General features: G+C 37.9%; 1 protein-coding gene across 2 annotated transcripts in view; it reads right to left on the reverse strand.

Annotated features, from left to right (window-relative positions):
* The window catches only part of kif21a (kinesin family member 21A), a 107,736-nt gene that overhangs the window by 27,884 nt on the left and 59,974 nt on the right, over positions 1 to 19,878 (reverse strand). Inside the window, exons 4-17 of one of the 2 annotated variants that reach the window (XM_055153567.1) lie at positions 19,254 to 19,403; positions 17,683 to 17,817; positions 16,106 to 16,270; positions 14,581 to 14,696; positions 14,299 to 14,494; positions 12,741 to 12,930; positions 11,645 to 11,708; positions 9,533 to 9,733; positions 6,576 to 6,623; positions 4,364 to 4,421; positions 4,046 to 4,157; positions 2,789 to 2,977; positions 710 to 909; positions 519 to 626 (exon numbers count right to left, since the gene is read on the reverse strand). In XM_055153567.1, the coding sequence (XP_055009542.1) occupies positions 519 to 626; positions 710 to 909; positions 2,789 to 2,977; positions 4,046 to 4,157; positions 4,364 to 4,421; positions 6,576 to 6,623; positions 9,533 to 9,733; positions 11,645 to 11,708; positions 12,741 to 12,930; positions 14,299 to 14,494; positions 14,581 to 14,696; positions 16,106 to 16,270; positions 17,683 to 17,817; positions 19,254 to 19,403 (1,932 nt within the window). The remainder of the gene's footprint in view (positions 1 to 518; positions 627 to 709; positions 910 to 2,788; positions 2,978 to 4,045; positions 4,158 to 4,363; positions 4,422 to 6,575; positions 6,624 to 9,532; positions 9,734 to 11,644; positions 11,709 to 12,740; positions 12,931 to 14,298; positions 14,495 to 14,580; positions 14,697 to 16,105; positions 16,271 to 17,682; positions 17,818 to 19,253; positions 19,404 to 19,878) is intronic. The other variant, XM_055153568.1, reaches the window with a different exon arrangement.

Raw genomic sequence — 19,878 nt, forward strand, 5'->3', positions numbered from 1 at the left:
ATTGCCCCATGACTTTCCTGGTGCCAGTCATGGAAACAGCTAGTGTCAGGTCCAGGTCACAGAGCCACATCACTTCTTGCATTTCCATGGTGTTTATTACATTTGGATTTGTACATTTTGACTGAAATAAACCTTTCAAATAAAAATAGCAAAAGATGCACAATTACACAGAATAAGATGCGTAATTTGCCATTTATTTGAGAAATAACTGCACTTAGAGCGGCTTTTTCAATTGTTACAAACACAGATGCTCAGAGCCGTCGACCATCTTGACTCACTACACTCTTTGGCAAAGTTTGGGCCGATCAGAATGGATGGAGTGCATGGGTTTGGCGGAAGGCAAAGTAGGATAATGCCGGAAATATGCTTGGAAAGCTGAAAGTCTCAGCTATTCAAGGGGAAATAAAGTAAGTTTCTATCTTTTATGGTTGGAAAGTTACGTGTGGTTATGTAAAACATGTCGGTCTGGAAGGGTTAAAGAAGTGTAAACAACATTATAATATTCATAATTCCCACACCTCAGCTCTGCGTTGGTCTTTCTTGAGCGTGGCGATCTCTCTGTTCCTTCTGGTCTCTGAGGCCCTGCTCCTCTCCTGCTGCTCCTTCATCTGACGCATCAGCAACACCTGGTGGACACAAACCCACAGCACATCACTACATGCACTTTATTCACTTTTTTTGTATGAGACAGCTTTCCAAACGCATGTACCTTGGTCTTCTTCATCTCGGTGACATCCTGTTGTAGTTTTTTGAGCTGTTTTTCATACTGGGACTGGTTCTTGAGCAGGCGGGCGTGCTCCTTTTGGGCGGACTGCAGTTTCTGGAGCTCTTTGTTCATAGAGCTCAGTTTCCGCTCGTATTCAGCTTTGATCTTCTTGGCTTTCTCCTCAGTGCATGACTCCACAGATCCTGAGCAAGCACAAGGAAAGGGAGAATTAAGTATTTAGTTTAGTCTTTTGCTGAAAGTAAAGCAACCAACACAATGCAACCAGTAATATTCATGAAAGAATGTTGACCCTCTCTTCAGGACTAATGATGTGACATGACCAACAGATCTCAGATTGGAAAATAATCAAATCATCTTTCTATGTTTATGTTTATGTTTATGTATTACCAAATTACCTCAGCACAAACTCAGAGCAACAGGAAAGAAAAACAGGCTTGTTTTACATACCTTTTTCCATAGTGTTTTTTTTATATAACATTATTTTAAAGGGTATTTACATTGTCCCACTTAATGTTTGAACAATTTTAATGAAATAACTCCATCACCATTCACCCAAGTGCCTACTTATTGGAAATTGAAAAATAATTAGTGATCAGATTGGCTTCTTAAAATCAAGGGTGGAAAGTAACGAATTTACTCACATTACTGTAACTGAGTAGTTTTATGAATAATTTGTATTTTTTTGAAATAGGTAATTTTACTTTTACTTGAGTAAATTTTGACCCACTTGACTTCATTACATTGGAACCCACCCTCGTTACTGAGTAAAAACAGACTGATAGAGGAAAAATTTAATGCAAAAAAAAAAAAAAGATGCCAGAAAGTAAAGGAAATTGCACGGGCTTGCACACACAACATTTACAGTTATTGTACAGACTTGTCAGTCTATCCTGGACCAACTTGGATGATGCTGGTGCCGAGCCACAGATCGAGGTCGTCATGGCACTTTTTAATTTCTTGTATCAGCAGTCAGTGTGCCATGTCTTCAACATTTTCGTTTTGCATAGTTTGATTTTGGTTTAATTTTCTTTCTTTTTTATTGTAGTGTTGTGAGTTCGACCATATAATTCAGAATTTGTTAAATTGTTATTTTTTTTATTAGTTAAATTTGTTATGTTGGTAAAGTTCTAAGTTCTATAAAGTTCTATGAAAAGAAGCAAGAGCTCAGCGTTAGTAAGAGTTAAGCGCAATTGTCTTTAAAATGTACAAAGTTTGCTCTGTATCGCCTAAAAGTTGATTAAAACAACTTGTGCTGGATTAGATTTATGACTCATCCTTTTTTACATCAAATAACTGAAAGTAACAAAGTAACTTTTGCTCAAATCACATTTTAAATCAAAGGGCCCGTCTCATGTAAAATCAACTTTTCTGAGCTTTCTACCTTCTAAGAGTGATGTGTGGGTCTTGTATATGTCGCCAAAGTGGTTTTTAGAATGATTCTGCGTTTTTTCTGTGTATTTCTGCCACCCTCCCACATGACAACGAACTAAAGCTGCAACAACGATGACGCTTTTGACGTAGCAGAAGGCACTTCGCACCCGCCCCTGTCCCCTGCTTCTCTGCCTCGCCCCCACCCCGCATCAGCTGACAATTCCCAGATGAACACCTAAACAAAAGCGTAAGCATAAACTAATTGTTTTACACTGCAGTGTCAGTAAGATTTCATAACTCTTGTGTAATGGATGTTCCAAAACCCAAATTGTGCTTGTATATGTGCATAAGATACAATGTGAAAAGAATTATTTTGCATGAGATGGGCCCTTTAAGCACTTTTTTTTACTTTTACGCGAGTAGATTTTTAGATGGTTACTTTTACTTCAGTAGGAATTAAGCAAAGTAAAGATACTTTTACTTACGGTAATCAAAAGCACTTTTCAGCACTTTTTCCACCTCGGCTTAAAATATAAACAAATATAAAAAGAGCCAGTCTGTCAGTTTCTTGTAAGTTAATAGATCCAAAATATCCAACTCCCTATTTTTCGTAGTATATTTGTCTGCGTGCTTTCATCTAAGTGTCTGAAATAAATGATGAAAAGATGAAGAGGACCCGTCTGGACTCACCCATGTTGTGCAGCACCTTGTCCCTCTCGAGCTGAGTGTCTCTGATCTTGTTCTGGAGCATCATGAGCTTCTGTTCGTACTGCTGTTTGAGCGTGTGCAGACGCCGCTGACTGTTCTCCAGCTCGTCGATCAGCTTCTGCTTTATGGCGATCTCACACGTGATGTTGGCCAAGTCCGCCTGCACGTTTTCTGATCAAATACAAATACACAGGATTTCACAGTGAGCAACGCATTCTTTTAACTTAGTTGACTATACTACATTACTATATTTTTTTTCATATAGTAAATATTTTATACTAAAATTACTATTATAATATATTTTTACTGTGTGAAAAGTTTACAATTTGAAGTCACATATTACATTTTTTACGATTATGCAGTAATGTATGCATTTTTTGTTGTTTTGTTTTGTTGTTTATAAAAATACAAAGCAGAAAACTGGCTAGGAGTATGTTATTATTTTCTGAAAACCACCAAGATTAAAATGATGAGCAACTATATAACAAAATATACAATAATTTTATGACATTTTAACTAAAATGTGTGTTGTCAGTTGCAATTTCACTTTATTATTAATCCTTTATTAAAACAGGTTTGCTTCTTATTATCCCATCTCATTTGGCAAAGTGACCTGAAAATTACTATGCAACTTTTGATTTATTTGATACACATTATTTTATGTATTAACATTACTTTGGGTTATTAGTATTTTGTATATTTAACTGTAACTCGTCATGCCCACAGCTGCAAGAGACTGGTGAGAACAATATATTCGGGTTACACTTGTATGTGCAGTAGAGCCCTGCACCCAACGCAAAACAGTGCAGCATGAAACACATTTTGAAAGCAGGAGTGGAACTGGACAATGTGAGAGCGGGCGGGTAGAATAATAAACTGCAGTCCCGCAAACTAAATATGAGTGTAAAGTAAAATATACAAATGATTCATGTTTGCCTATTATACATCATTTGTGCTGGATATTCTATTTGGCATTAATAAAAACATTTTAAGCAGCCTAAACTTGCAGATGTGGTCTAATCTTGCGCACATGTTACACAATTCCTTTCCGCTTCTCCGTGTTTGATAGAGCTTAAGAAAGCGAACATCCCCATCTTGCGGGACTTGGGACAAAATATCGCAGATGCAGGCCGGAGCAGGAATGAAAATAAAAAAAATTTTGCGGGTGCAGGCTGGAGAGTGACTGAAAATTCTGTCCCGTGCCGAACTCTAATGTATAGTCCTTTTTTAGACTTTTACCTTTCTCGTCCAGTTCTTCGGAGTCGGACTCCTCAGACGATTCCTCTGCGGCCATTTCAAATTCTTCCTCTTCTCCATCAGCGTCTTCGTTATCGTCATGGTCACTGGCCTCCTAAAAAAATATGAGGTAAAAAATAAAATAAACAATGAATAAGCATGTAAAGGAGATTGTTGCCAGTTAAAATCACTTTTAACCATGAGATGTACATGGCAAATTTGTAGACCCTTTAACAAAAAATGATAAGGTTCACCATTTGTGTATTTTCTGTGTGGATATTTCTTTCAAAAACTCTTTCCATCTGAAATAATGCATATTACCTCTCCGTCCTCATTGGCGCGCTCCTGGTCATTGTCAGGGACCTCCTCTTTGACAACACTGTAAACAAACACATATTATTTTTATTATAATACATTACATATAGAGTTGATAATATTGTTTTGTTTGTTGGTTAAAAGCTAATATGAACTACATGCATGTGCTGAGTTTTTTTTAAGCCTGAAGATGTATGATCTTTTAAAAATCAGGAATAGAGTGATACACAAAAGATTAGAATGTGATTGGCTCATGATTTGTATTTGTATTATTGCACACTGCACATAGTTAATTGGGAACAGATACCACGAGGATTCAGTGGCTTCAGAAAGTTTTCAGACTCCCTCTTTTAAATCTTTCAAAGTTATTTTGGTGAAGCCAGTGACTAAAACTAGTGACATTTTGCTTTATTCTTAAAATCATTATAGAATAATACTACTATCATAAATATGAAAACATTTTGAGGCCACTGTAAGATGTGTCAAATTAAAGGTCCTATATTACACAAAACTGACTCTTTAAGCCATGTTATAATGTTGTTACCTCCTCAAAAACATATCTAGAGTTGTGTTTTGTTTCATTCACACATGTTTCAGTAATCCTTTATTATGAGTCTGTCTACATCTCCAAGGCTCAAAATGCTGTTCCACCTTGTGACATCATGTAGTGGTAGTTTTCAAGTTAAAAGGAATTTGGACATTGGCTAACTAGAAAATAAGGTCCAGAGTGTTGGAGACATGTGGAGACACTTTATAAAATATTCCATCCAGTCACTGGTGTTAGACTAGTGCATGTCAATGGCCATAGTTATACTGCCAATAAAAACAGTCTTACCCACTCCACGAAGCACCAGAAGCAAATCTATTATTATGCCAGACTGTCGATGTAAATGCCTGCTGATAGAATAATGTTTGAAACAGGGTTGGGCGGTATCCAAATTTGTATACAGTTAAACCTTTTCAGGACTTTACCAAGGTATACGGTATTACAAAAAATTTTTAGTACGATTTTGGTAAGCTACGAAGCCGCACCGCTGTACTGTCTATGCTATGAACCAACGCGATACATGTGCAGAACAGAATCACCGTCAGCCGCACATCCTCTGTCACAGAACGAACACTGAGTTGTGTCCTTTAATCTGACAGAAGCTGACCTGCATCAGCGCACAAGGAAACAGCTTTTTTTTTATCAGCCATCAAATGAGCCATGTGGTTTTAAGTTTTGTTTCTGTAAAATGTAAACAAATGTACGCCTGAAGCCAAAATGCTGTCAAATTGCTAGTGTTTTTTTTTGGGACCAACTCATTTGTGGCCGGATTTGCCGTCTTCTCTTGGTCTCCCTTATGAGCGTCACGTGACAACTGAACAAAACTAATCAAACATCATCTCCCCACGCAGTTAAAAGAAACATTATACACACTATTAGTTTTAAATCATGATAACATTAAATGAAAAATACAACCACACATTCATTTGTGCTGAGCAAACAAATTTAGGTATCAACAAATTATAATACTGTATTAGGTCCTTATGCGCTGCAGATTTTTTTATGACTGTAATGAAACTGATACTGCTACTTTTTGCTGACTTTTTTGATATTGTAATACCGTATTACTGCCCAACCCTAATTTGCATGAATCATTGCATGTTGAAGGGACTATTTTCTCAGCAGCAGCAGAATTTTTCTTTGCCAGGTGCTAGGTGATATCAGTCCGCCGCCGCCAAGCTTTCTGTCAGGAAGTACAACTCACTGCTGCTGCTCAGATATAAATCCTTCAAATGCAAGGTTGGTTTTACTTCTAAATTTATTCTATCACACAAACATTTACATCGACAGTCTGGTGTAATAATACATAATAACAGACCCCACGAGCGTCCCCAGAGCGTATGCAGGATTTGCGAGTTAAACGTGTAAATGAAACAAAAACTCAACTCTAGGGTCTGTTTGTGATGAGGAAACAACATTATAACAGATCATAAAAAAGCACAATATGGGACCTTTAAGCTTCAATTAAAATTAAAAGTGGAAAGACGAAAAATGGGGTCAGGATTTAAAACTGCTTCTCGACCAGTACGATCACCTGTACAGAAATAAACAGATGTTAGACCGGGACCAGAGAGGGTAAAGGTTTAAAGGTTAGTGACTAAGACTAGTGAGATTGGAGGTGATTTGCAGAATCAGTGGATTAGCCCCGTTGCATTGTGGGACTTTTCAAACCTGGCAGTGCCCACGTCCCGCTGAGGACTGTCTTCATGACGCCGCAGTCTTCACAGGTTTAAATGAGGGTGTGGTGAGGTGTGAAGAGGGAGAGAAGGAGAGAGGGAGAAGGAGGAAGGAGAGAAAAGGAGGGGGAGAGAGAGAGAGAGAGAGGAGTGAGAAAAAAAGAGAGAGAAAAGGATGGAGACAGAGAGAGTAAGAGAAAGAAAGAGAGCGTAGAAAGAGAGACAGGTGTGAGAATGAGAGAGAGACAGAGAGAAAGAAAGGCGGAGAGAGGGAGAAAGACAAAGGAAGAAAGAGAGAGAGGGAGAGAAAGAGACAGGAGTGAGAATGAGAGACAGAGAGAGAGAGAGAGAGACAGAGAGAGAGAGAGAGAAAATGAAAAGGGAGATACAGAGAGAGAGAAAGACGGAGAGAGAGAGAAAGAAAGAGAGAGATGGAGAGGGAGGAAGAGAGAGTGTAGAGAGAGAAAAAGAGAGGGAGAGAGACAAAGAGAGGGAGAAGGGAGAGAGAGAGAGAGAGAGAGAAAGACGGAGAGACAGAGAAAGACAGAGACAGCGATGAGAATGAGAGAGAGACAGAGAGAGGGAGACAGAAAAATGGAGAGAGAGAGAGAGAAAGAGAGAGGAATAAGCGAGGCAGGGAGATAAAGAGAAAGACAGAGAGAGAGAGAGAGAGAGGCGTGAGAATGAGAGAGAGACAGAGAGAGAGAAAGACGGAGACAGAGATAGAGAAAGATGGAGAGGGAGGGAGAGAGAGAGAGAGTGTGTAGAGAGAAAGAAAGAGGGAAAGAGAGACAAAGAGGAAGAGAGAGAGAAAGACAGAGAGGGAGAGAGAGAGAGAAAAATAAAGAGAGAGAGACAGAGAGAGAGAATGACAGAGAGGGAGGAGAAAGACAAACAGAACCATAGAGAAGGAGAGAGAGAGAGAAGACAGAGAGGAAGAGAGAGAGTATGTAGAGAGAGAAAGAGAAAGAGAGAGGAATAAGAGAGGTAGGGAAAGAAAAAAAGAAGAAGGAGGGAGGGAAGGAGAGAGAGAGGAAGAGAGAGAGGAGGGGTGTTGACAAGGCCAAAGGAAGGAGTGAGAAGGAGCGGCAAGAAAGAAAATGTGAGTGAACTGAAAAAACTTAAAGATGCACTATGTAACTTTCCATCAGAAAAGTTACATAAAAACTTTAAAGACAAGTCTGTTTTCAGATTATTCACTTCAGTGTCCATGTTTGAAGGAGAAATAAAAAAAACACCAACAATTGTAACTAAATATTTTTTTCTGTCAATACTAAGATCACTCAATGCCTCAAGAAACTACAGGTAATGATCTTTCTCTTCCTCTTTTTTGTTATGGAGTGATGTAACAGAAGTATAGTCCTGTGTGCCAGCTCCATCAGGCCTGACAGGAGCAGAAACCAAACACCTTTCACCTTTATGCAAATAAAAGAAAGACATCAGACTCTTTCTGTGTCATTGAACTGTGTCACTGTGTAACTCTACACCTCCTCTTCCTCCTTTCACAGTAAAGCCTTTCTTAAGTTCTATTAGTCCAAGTACAGACACGTGTGAGAGCCACGTACAGCATAGAAAACACAGCATCCAGTACTGTGTGTAGTTTTAGATGCAATTTGTTAAAAAATAAATAATCACACCAATATTTTAAACGTTTTTGTCAAGATATGGTATTCACTTTTAGCATTTTCACTACTTGCTTGCTACTATTTGCTTCAGAAACTTTTTTAAATAACAATGTACTTCTTGGAGTAGTTTTCAGATACTAAACGTTTAAGGTGTACCGCATGACTTTTCCGGCTGTCTCCACGGAGATGTCATTCATTTCCCTGGTATGACATTAAAGGGATAGTCTGGAATTTTGGACATAGGACCTCATTTCCTAGTGAGCCAGAGTGATAGAAACGTGTGCAGACACTTTTTTAAATATTCCATCCAGTCCTTATATTTGCAGAGGTTCCTGGGGCTAGGCTAGTGGCACTAAAAACAGTCTTACCCACTCCACAAAACACCCGAAGCAAATCTATTATTACACCAGACTGTCGATGCAAATGTCTGTGTTGATAGAACAATGTTTGAAATAAAACTAACCTTGTATCACATGAATTGTCGCATGTTGAGGGACTATTTTCTCATATATCAGTCCGCCGCTGCCAAGCTTTCTATCAGGAAGTACAACTCATTGCTGCTCAGACATAGATCCTTCAAATGTAAGGTTGGTTTTACTTCTAAAATTATTTTATCAACACAGACATTTATATCAACAGTCTGGTGTAATAACAGATTTGCTTCGGGTGTTTTGTTGAGTGGGTAAGACTGTTTTTAGTGGCAGGATAACTATGGCCATTGACATGCACTAGCCTAGCACCAGCGACCTCTGCAAATACAAGGACTGGATGGAATATTTAAAAATGTGTCTCCAACACTCTGGCTAACTAGGAAATGAGGTCCTATGTCCAAAATTACGGACTGTCCCTAACATATCCATCTACATTTACTCATGTCGTGTGTTTGTATTGGTCAAAAATACATTAATTCCTTCTGTGAATAGGAGCGACTCTCCGCAGATCTGAATAGTAATGTAGCGTAGTGCTGTAACTACTTATCTATAAATTTAATCTGCACTGTGGAACATACTAGACAAAGCAATAATATTTCCATGGCCCTCCACTAGATATCTGACAGTGTATGCTCTTAATTAAGTTTTGGTTTTAAGTTTAAGTTTTGGTTACTCTTCACACTCTTAATGTACCAGTGATAAAAGTTTTAACAGTTTTAAATGATTTGAGCATTTGTGTTTCTTGCACTTATGATCTGATTTTGTTTATTTTTCTTCTTATTATGGTCTGTCCTTTGAAAATATTTTGTTTGTTCAATTACACTAATGTCAAATTATAAAAAATATTCAGATTCATTGTAGCAGCCTTCATAAAACCGTATATTTGTATCGTGTACCTTTTCTTCTTCTTCTTCTCCATCTTCTTGAGTTTCTCCAGGTCTTTCTTGGCCATCTCGATGACCTCGTTGGCCTCCTTCTCGGGGGCGAGCAGAGCCGGAGGGAAGGAGCCCGCCCCATACAGAGAAGAACGAGTCGACGCCCGGGACAGGTTCTTCCTCAGGTTTTCATTCATAGATTCACTCTCCAGAAGTTTGGCCCTGAAATTTACAATAAAATATTATTTTTTTTTTTTTTTTTGACTGAATGTTTATTATTTAGTTCTATTTTATTTTATAGAGAAGCAGAGGGAGGGAAAAAGAGAGAGAGAGGAAGGGGAGAGAGATGGAGAGAGAGTGTAGAGGGAGAGGAAGAGAAAAAGAGAGGAATAAGTGAAGTAGGGAGAGAGAAGCAGAGGGAGAGAGAGAGAGGAAGAGAGAGAAAGAGGAGGGGAGAGATAGAGTGTGTAGAGAGAGTGGAAGAGAAAGAGAGGAATAAGCGAGGTAGTGAGAGAGGAAGAGAGAGAGAGAGAGAGGAGGGGAAGAGAGAGGAAAGGAGAAGGAGAGAGAGAGAGGAGGGGAAGAGAGAGGAAAGGAGAAGGGGAGAGAGAGATGGAGAGAGGGAGAGAGACAGAGAGAAAGAGAGAAGAATAAGCGAGGTAGAGAGAGAGAGAAGCAGAGGAAAAGAGAGAGAGAGGAGAGGAAGAGAGAGAAAGGGAGAGAGAGAGACAGAGAGCGTCTATAGAGAGAGAGAAAGAGAGGAATAAGTGAGATAGTGAGAGAGAAGCAGAGGGAGGGAGAGGGAGAGAGTGTGTAGAGAGAAAGAGAAAGCAAGGAATAAGCGAGGTAGGGAAAGAGAAGCAGAGGGAAGAATGGAGAGAGAGAGAGAGGAAGAGAGAGAGGAGGGGAAGAGAGAGAGAGCGAGAGAAGCAGAAGGAGAGAGAAAGAGAGAGACAGAGAGAGGGGAAGAGAGAGAGTGTGTAGCGAGAGAGAGGAATAAGCGATGTAGAGAGAGAGAAGCAGAGGGAGGGAGAGAGCGAGAGGAAGAGAGAGAGGAGGGGAAGAGAGGAATGAAGAGGGAGAGAGAGGGAGACGGAGAGAGACAGAAAGAGAGGAATAAGCGAGGTAGGGAGAAAGAAGCAAAGGGAGGGAGGGAGAGAGAGAGAGATAGGGGAAGAGAGAGGAGGGAAAGAGCGAGGAAGGGAGAGATGGAGAGAGAGAAAGAGAAAGCGAGAGGAGGGGAAGAGAGAGGAAGGGAGAGGGATAGAGACGGAGAGGGAGGGGAGAGAGAAGGAAGAGCGGTAGAGAGAGAGGGAGAGGGCGAGAAAGAGAGAGGGGAGGTGAGAGAGCGATAGATTGGGAAGGAGAGACAGTGAAGAAAAGACAGATAAAGAGATAGATTTATTTTAACTTGTACATTTACATTTATATAATTATACCTTATTGACACCAGTCTCACACTACTTTTAATACTTATTTAAACTGTATTACCATTTATATTTTTACTCTTTTTATTATAATATATTATGATGTGTGAGCCGCTGTGTCCAAATAATTTCCCTTGTGGATCAGTAAAGTTTGTCTAAGTCTAAGTTGATTAATTGATTTGTTTGTTTTTATTTCAGTTTGTGCCAAGAGAGAAAACGTAATTATATTTTTGCACACCCCTAGTACAAAGTCTTAAGTGTGTTTGGGGATTTTGATACAGGTAAGAAGATCACCTGGTAAAGCTAAAAAGCCCCTATCAGGTTTAAATTACACTTTTGGCATCTTTACACACAATACACTTATGACTCCCAAAGGGCAACTTACATAAAAAATAGGACGTATCACAACAACAATGAGATTAGATCATAGAGTAATATAAGATGTGGAGAAACTAGGCTGCCTTTGGTCCTGGCTAGATCCTGGTCAAGTCCAGGTTTAATTCCGGCTTTAGTCCCAGTTCAGTCCCATTTTAGATGTAGTGTGTATCGTGAATGCATCAGTGTTTATTCAGTCACTCCATAATATATTCATTAGAGTCATTAGAAAACAGAGAGAGTTATGATGTATAGAATTGAGTTTTTCTTAATTGTAAAACCTGACCACTAAGTTAGAAGTTATTTACTTTTAATTGTAATTTAATCTTACCTTAGTTCTTCAATTTCTTTGATGTAATTGTGAATCATGTTTCCGATTTCCTCATTGCCTTCACCTTTAAAACAGAACATAACAAACCTTAAAAAACACACAAAAAACACATAGACATATTGGTTATATATAGGCTTAAATCTTGCTCATCTGGGCCGATAGTTCACGTGGGCATGTTATACCTCGTTATAAAGTTTAGACTCTCTATATTACGTCTATTTAATACAATTTGCAGACAGATAAATGTCCTAATATGTGGCTCCGCATCAATATTTATCTGCGGAGGAATTTGTCTGTGTCTGTGACGCCGTACTGCCCCTGAACGCGCCCCCAGAATCTTGTCACTCACCTGTGTTTGTTTACACGCTGCTGCTGTCAACACGCTGGATTATATTATTTTTACAAATGATCTTTTAGAATCAGGATTGAAAGGACACTTATTAGTGAAGACTTGAGGTGTCTGTGTGAGCGCTGAGTGTTGCAAATTTGAAGATACTTTTGTTCTTTCTCATTGTTTAGCTGCTGTAGCTCTCACACATAAACAGCCAGTTTTCTCTGACACTGGCCAACTGTAATGTGACTATAGTGGCTGTATATATGTTTTTGAACCTGCATTGATATGTAAATGAGCTGTGAATAGAGGTGTGAATGATGAGTATTTACGCATTTAATTAATTACACGCATGCATTTACCACTGAAGGCTGATAGCGGTAGTTTACTTACTTACTTTACAGGCTAGAATGTGATGCAAAAATGCCATTAGTTCTACCTACTGTCTTTAAATATGACTTTAAAGAGGCAGAATAACAATAAATGTCACCTAAATAAACCCAATTTAAAATCCAATAAAACCAAACCTAAGTTTTATAATCAACTGAAGATGTATAGTGAATTTGTACATCACTAAATATATCAGCTTTTATATCGGCTATCAGCACTGACAACTCCTGTTTTATTGGTATTATATCGGCCACAAAAAATCTATACTGGTCGGGCCCTAGTATTGAGTATCAAGTAATTACTCAGTATCAAAACATCAGTATGATCTTAAGTGTAAATAAATCTTTTGAGTACATTATACTCTGTTGCTCTGACCTGCTCTGGCGAGTACAGTATTGGCCTGATCACTGAGGAGCTGTGTGAGTCTGGCTCTCTGGGCGTCGATGGTCTCCTGCATGGCCTTCACTCTCAGCCTCAGGTTTTTATTCTCCGTCTGAAGCATCGAGTTTTCATGGACCAGATCGTTCATGCCCTCCAGCCCGTCCTCTCCCACCATACGCTTCCCCTGGAGATACAAAGAGTTTATAAGTGTAAACACAAACAATCACAATCGAATAAATGTGCTCTAATAACGATCAGATTTCTTGGGCTGCAGTTATTTAGATAATAGAATGTTCTCTGCAAAAAGCAAAACATCATGTCTTTGTATAGAAAAAAGATATAACTGGTTTAAATCTCTATATGTTCTGAAATATATGGAAATAATTTAGGAGTCCATATTTTAAAAAATTTGCAAAATTACAATCAAATAACAAAGTAATCACAATGAAATTATTTTCTAAAATCATGCATCCATGATTGTTCATAAATATCTTTTGAATAAATTGCATTTCTGTTCATTAGCATTTTACATTGAAGTCCTGGTAAATGCACTATGTTGTGATAGATAATAAAAAAATATTATTAAAAATAATAAGGCTCTGCAATTAATCGAATTTTGATCCTGATTTCAATTTATGTGTCAAACAATCTACAAACTCATATAATCAAGTTGAAATGATAAAGCTTAGCAAAGTTTATTTTGGGATATTTTTTTATATAAACGAGTATATTTATTTAATTTTTAAAAAATATATAGATTGTAGAACAGCTGGATATATACTTTATTTTGGATACATTTATGTTTTTCTATGCCTTATTTCATGTTTAAAGTATATTTTATACATTTTATGTTTTATGCATTGCAAAACTGCTCTAAGGTTCATATTTTTAGCCTATATTTATTTTCAATTTGAAAGTTTTGCATAAATTATCAATAACAAAATGTTTTTTTGAGAAAGAATTGCTGAATAAATGCATCGTGCCACTAAAAATAATCGTAATGATTTCAACATTGTCCAAAATAATAATGATTAAATTAATTATGAAATTAATAATGATTTTTTTTCCATAATCGAGCAGCCCTAAATAATAACACAGTTTTTAATTGTGTACGTTTAAGTTTTCAATTTTCCGTATATGATGTGGTTATAACTTGAAATCATTTTGTGACCCCCAGTTTGAGAAACGTTAATCTGGAAATATAAGTTTGAAGGGCTTCACAGTACATCACAATCAAAATGAAATCACAATCACAATCACGAGCAATTATCAAACTGCAAAGCCTCAAATTATTTAATAGAATATAATCAGAAAACAACAAAAAATCTTGTTGTACCCGTCATTTAACTGCTGTGCTGAATTCTATGAGTTTATCAATCATTTTCTTGTCTTCTCTCAAACATTAATGTGCACATCGAACAGAACCCTACTTTTTAAACATATATTACAAATCTAATCGCCCTACTGAAACTTGCATGCCTCGATATAAACATTACTCTCATTGATGTTAAGAAATGGTCATGTTTTCCCATACTTTATTACTGTTTCTCACCGTCTTGTACTCCATCAGTTCCATCTGCAGTCGTGCGATCTCCGTCCTCAGAGCGCTGATCTGTTGACTGGCTCTGTCCTGGTTCACCACCACCTTATTCTTAATGTTGCGAGCTCTGTTTGCATATTTCAGCGTGTTCAGAGTCTCCATGAAGTCCCTGTCCGAGGGGCTGATGCAGGCGATCATCACTGTTTGACTGGAAAACGAGCAGCATTCATTCATTACACGAGGCGTGATACAGAAATAACACAGTCTCTGGTGTTAATGAGAGGCCTCACAAACCTGTTGCCTCCTAATGAGTCTTGTAAAAGTCTGGTGAGTTTTGAGTCTCTGTACGGCACGTGGCTGGAGCGTTTACTGCGATCTCCCAACGCGCTGATGACGTTTCCCAGAGCGAGCTGAGAAAAAAAGAGATATTAGAGAGAAAGTACAGAAACATGTAGCCTATTATTTGATTGCAGTTCTTGTCTGTGCCACTAGAGGGACACTACTTGAACTTCATGTAACACTATGTTCATACTCCTGTATACTTTACAGAGACGTATAATATAAGACAGGGGTGTCCAAACTATGATAATTTTTTGTAAGCCCTCAGACTTCCTAGCCAGGCTGGTGCCACATAGTGCCTCCGCTCAATTTAATTTCTCTTCAGCGACTAGGAATCAAATCGAAATACACTAGACGGTTTGCAAGAACCCCAGAAGTTGCAGACTGCGCACTGGCCAATCAGCAAAGAGCTGTGAAGCCATGATGTCAAACTCAAGTGCCTGTCTGGGTCCCTTTTGTGGTACAGCACAACAGTAAACAAAGTGGTCGAGATGGATGTAGACAAAGCCATACATTCTATGTTGGCAACGATTCCCGAGATCGAGGATTTAAAGCCGGAACAAAGAGAATGTTTTGTGAATTTTATCAAGGGGAAAGACGTTATTGCCCTTCTTCCTACGGGATTTAGCATATTACATACGTCATGACCAAATAGCAGGGATTGGTTTAATAAAAAAAAAAGTATCTGTCTACCATCGAGCGAACGAATTCTAATGCTGCGAGGTCAGACAGTTTCCACAAAGTGAAACCGGCTGATGAATCAGGCTACAGACTTCCTGCTTAATTGGCCCAAACGATCAAAAGTAGTATTTCTAACATCACATGACCACTCTGATGACGACTGCGAGTGAGGACTCTTAAATGTCAGGTATGAAGACAAACTAAATGTTGGTCAGTTCATAAAATTGTGATGTGATTCAGACTTCTTCTTATTGTTTCATGCTTTATTAACATGCAACATTTTGAATAATTCACTTTTGTCTTGTCAGTGTCATCCATCCTTCATCCACATTTCAATATGTGGCCCTCAATGAAATAAAAGTTTGGTCTTTGGTCTCTGATAAGCATGATTGACAGGTGGATCAACCAATCAATAAAAACTATTGCTCACCCATTTCAAAACACTGGCTGCAGTTACATGTGCACTCCAGATGTTATCATTATCAGATTTTTGGTGTTATAACAGTATTAAAATAACAAGTAAACAAAAAAAAAAAATCACATTTTTGCCTGATCATGGGCCCTCTTGTTACTTCTGTTATATCAGATTTTGAAGTCTGCATGTCATTGTAATAAACATTAAAGTCCAGAAATCAGATACTAATTCGACACTGTTCATCTGATATAAAAGACTTTGTTCTGATATGAGGATATTTAAGACAAAGAAAACAAACAGGTCCATTGACTTCCTATTCAAAACCGCAGAGTGGACCCCCTCCTGCCCTCAAACCCAAACAGTCTGTATTGAGCGAGTCCTCACCAGTCCACAGTTGATGGAGATCCCCTCTTTGGCTCGGTCCCCTGTGGCTCCAGTCCTCTTCAGACGCTCAGATCCGGCCAAATCCACAAAGTGAAACTTGGCTGTCAGTGTCTCAAACTCATTTATCTCAGAGTTATTAGCTAATCTGTTGTCTGTCTCATTGTCCTGGAGAAGAAACCAGAAGAAACTGTTGTGTTCACTGGATAACTGGTTATATTTCTGTCAAGGTAATACTTCTTTATTTCAAAAAGCTAAAAAAATATAAAAATTAAAAGTAATGATAGAGTGATGAACGCTTATGGCTAAAAGTACATACACATACATATATAAACATAATTAAAAATCAACTAAATGCATAAAAGATAGTTGAAACTATAACAAAAACAATGAGTTGACTAAATTTTAAAGGTGCCCTATGTAACTGTTGTGGTAGAGGGTTGCTTATGTCCATGGAGATGTTATTGCTTTGACAAGAATGTTTCACAGTATTAGGGCTGGGCATCATTAAGAAGTTGCCGATACGAAACATAACTTGATACATGGACCACAATACGATACATATCTCAATACAGGGCACTTTTGGTTAGATACAATATATTTCAAATCGTTTCAGTAAGGTTAAAAAAAAAAAAAATGGCTAATTTATATGTACAACACTAAAAGTCTTTGTTAAACTGCTTCTTGTGCAAAGTTAATATAAAAAACACCAATTTTAATCATCAAAACTGTCAAATATGTCACATAAACAAGTTTCCTTCCTCTAAACAAGCAACAAAACTGTAGCACTGTTACAAAATAATTTTGTAAAATATACCAAAAAATACTCTAAGTGATATATTGATACAGCAGCCCACAATATCGATACTGTATTAAACAATACGATATATCAGTATTTCAATATTTTTGCACACCCCTGCACAGTATGGCATTAAACTCTCAGCCCCCAAGGAGAAAGACTCTGTCAAGTTACAGGTCAGATCTGTGAAGACTCCGTAAAAATGCAGTTTTCAAGGAATTTTGTTTGGAATACAAACACATCCAAATCTCTTGGTACGATATTTTCACGATATATATCTCACGGTTCGATATTTTTTGCAATATTTTCTGGAGACTAACAAAATTGTGAATGTTACTTTTTCCTTTTAAAACGCAAGACTTTGGTTCTGTCATAATCTAAACAATTAAGATTTAAAAGTGCTTGTAACAATTATTTCTTCATATAATTGGCACTGAAACGGAGCAAAGGATCATGGTCTATGTAGTTCCCTTTGATTTTGAGCCTATATTGCTGCACTACTTGTAATTCGATATATTGTGATGGTCCACGATATTATTGTGAGACTTTTGACGATAAGATATCACAATATTTCGGTTACTGTTACATTCCTGTAAATACAAGATAGAGTCTAATGTTATATTATTCTAAAGTTATATTACGGAACATTCTGGGCAAAGCAATAACATCTTCAAAAAAGCTAGAAAAGCACCTTGGACTGACTCAATTCAACACTAAACTACAGGTAAAAAATACCAAATCTAACACTTCTGTCTTCTACATGATAACTGCGAGTCCGTACGTTGTTGTCGGGGGAGCAGACTCGGACTTGGCACAGGTGGATGGTGAAGATGGCGTGGGACCTGGAGCTCTGCACGTTCATCTGGGTGCTCGCTGTGGTCCTGGACAGAGCGCCGAGCTTCAGACACTGCATCATCTGAAAGTGCAGGCAGATAAAAATACATTACAACAACAGACATAAAAGGCGTGTGCTGCTGATAATCGAGGCTGAATGAATTAGTTGCAGAAGATTTTCCACATTACACACAGCTGCTACGTCTAATGTGGATTTTGTTTTTCTTATGTACAAACTGAAGTGAAGTTGTAGTAGACTTTTCACTGTCAATTGTTTAAACATATCTACATATCTACCTATATTTATCTTTTTTATGATGACTGTGTAAACATACAGCCACTTCTTCAGCTTCATTGCTCTTCTATTTCCATTTGAACTCACTAGTCTGCTTAAAAAGACACATCTGGCAAACTGAGGACAAACTGGGAATTGCACACTGGCACATGGAAAGTGGGACAGCTTCGAAAAATATATTAGTGCAAAATTTCAGGTATTTTTTTTAAAGAGACAATAAGAATATATGAAAAACCATCCCCTGATATCACTGATTCCAATATTAGTATAAAGATATATTTCCATTCCTAATGTCTTTTTGGAATAGTCTAAAACATTGTTTCCCAAAGACTGGGCTGCGACCCTCAGGTGAGTCGCAAGAGATTTTTTTTTGGGTTGCCTTGTCACAATCTAGCCAGGCTGGCGCCACCTAGTGCCTCAGCTCAATTTCATTTCTCTCCAGCGACTAGGCCAGGAATCAGAATACACTAGAAGGTTAGACAAAAGCTCCAAAACTGTGAGTTCGGGCATCAGCCAATCAGCAAAGAGATAGACATTCTGTGTTGGCAACGATTCCTAAGATCGATAATTTAAAGCTGGAACAAAGAGAATTTTTGGTGAATTTTATCAAGGGGAAAGATGTTATTGCCCTTCTTCCTACGGGATTTGGGAAAAGCTTAATATACCAGTTAGTCCCGTTAGCGGCGCATTACATAAATCACAACCAAATAGCAGTGATTAGTTAAATTTAAAAAAGTACCGCCTACTGTCAAGCGAATGAATCCTAACGCTGCGAGGTCAGACAGTTTCTACGAAGTGAAACTGGCTGATGAATCAGGCTAGTCACGATCTGCATGTAGATTGAAATGTTAATACATGTTTTGTATAATTTCTAATCTTTTTGTAAATATTTTATTGACTATTTTGTTCCATTATTGCTGGTTCAATTGAATGTTGAAAAGAAAAAGAAATGGGCTACATTTAATGTCCAAATAGGCAATTTAAGGATCCTTTTATTGCTGGTTCAATTACTGTTTTTCATTGTTTAAAACTTGAGTAATAGTAATTGTTCAGAGAGACACGATCACTCAGTCAACAATAAAATATCCTCATTAATGTTCAATAATGGTCAAATCCAACCTTTATTTTGTGATTTACGAATAATGTCCACGGGTTTGAGTCGCAAAATTTTGTGGGGTCTGTGAGGAAACTAAAGTGGGTTTGTAGAATATTTTCTCTCTGACCTCGGCTGCAGAGGTGACGGTGCGGGTGGTCACTCCCACTGTGTAGATGCCTCCGTTCGCGTCCTCGTGGATTTTTATGTTGGATTTTTGTTTACGAGTCTCCAGGTCTCGAGTCGTGTCAAACAAATCCAGAACCTCCTCATTGTAAAGCTGGAAATACAAGAAAATGCAATGTTAAAATGTAAATAAATCAAAATGTGTGAAAAATGTTCATTCATTTGTTCGATTTACAGCAGAACATGCTTTTGATTAGAAGAACTTGTACAGCTCAGGATTGTAAAGTCGCACACTGTATAATGTTTAGTTAGTCTAATGTTAAACCAATGGAGATTTTAAGATACTAAATACTAGGAATGGTACAAGATCTCGTGCCATAAGATCTCATGAGACAAAGTTACCACAACATTGTGCACACATGTGGAAAATGCTCTTGTGAAGATTTTTTTCCATGTGTTTACAAAAGGAGTTAAACACAGCTACATCTCTTATAGTTCCAAAAAGCAGCACTAGAATGGAAACAAACCTCAAATAAATAAACATTTGTGAGGCCAAAATTGGAAACTGAATCGCAACATTTATGTATTAGAAATTATTCTAAAATCTGGTCTTGTCTCATTCTCTCAGA

Source organism: Boleophthalmus pectinirostris, unplaced genomic scaffold, assembly GCF_026225935.1.
Source record: "Boleophthalmus pectinirostris isolate CB_2022bp ecotype Guang Dong unplaced genomic scaffold, ASM2622593v1 HiC_scaffold_18, whole genome shotgun sequence".
NCBI classification, from domain to species: domain Eukaryota; kingdom Metazoa; phylum Chordata; class Actinopteri; order Gobiiformes; family Gobiidae; genus Boleophthalmus; species Boleophthalmus pectinirostris.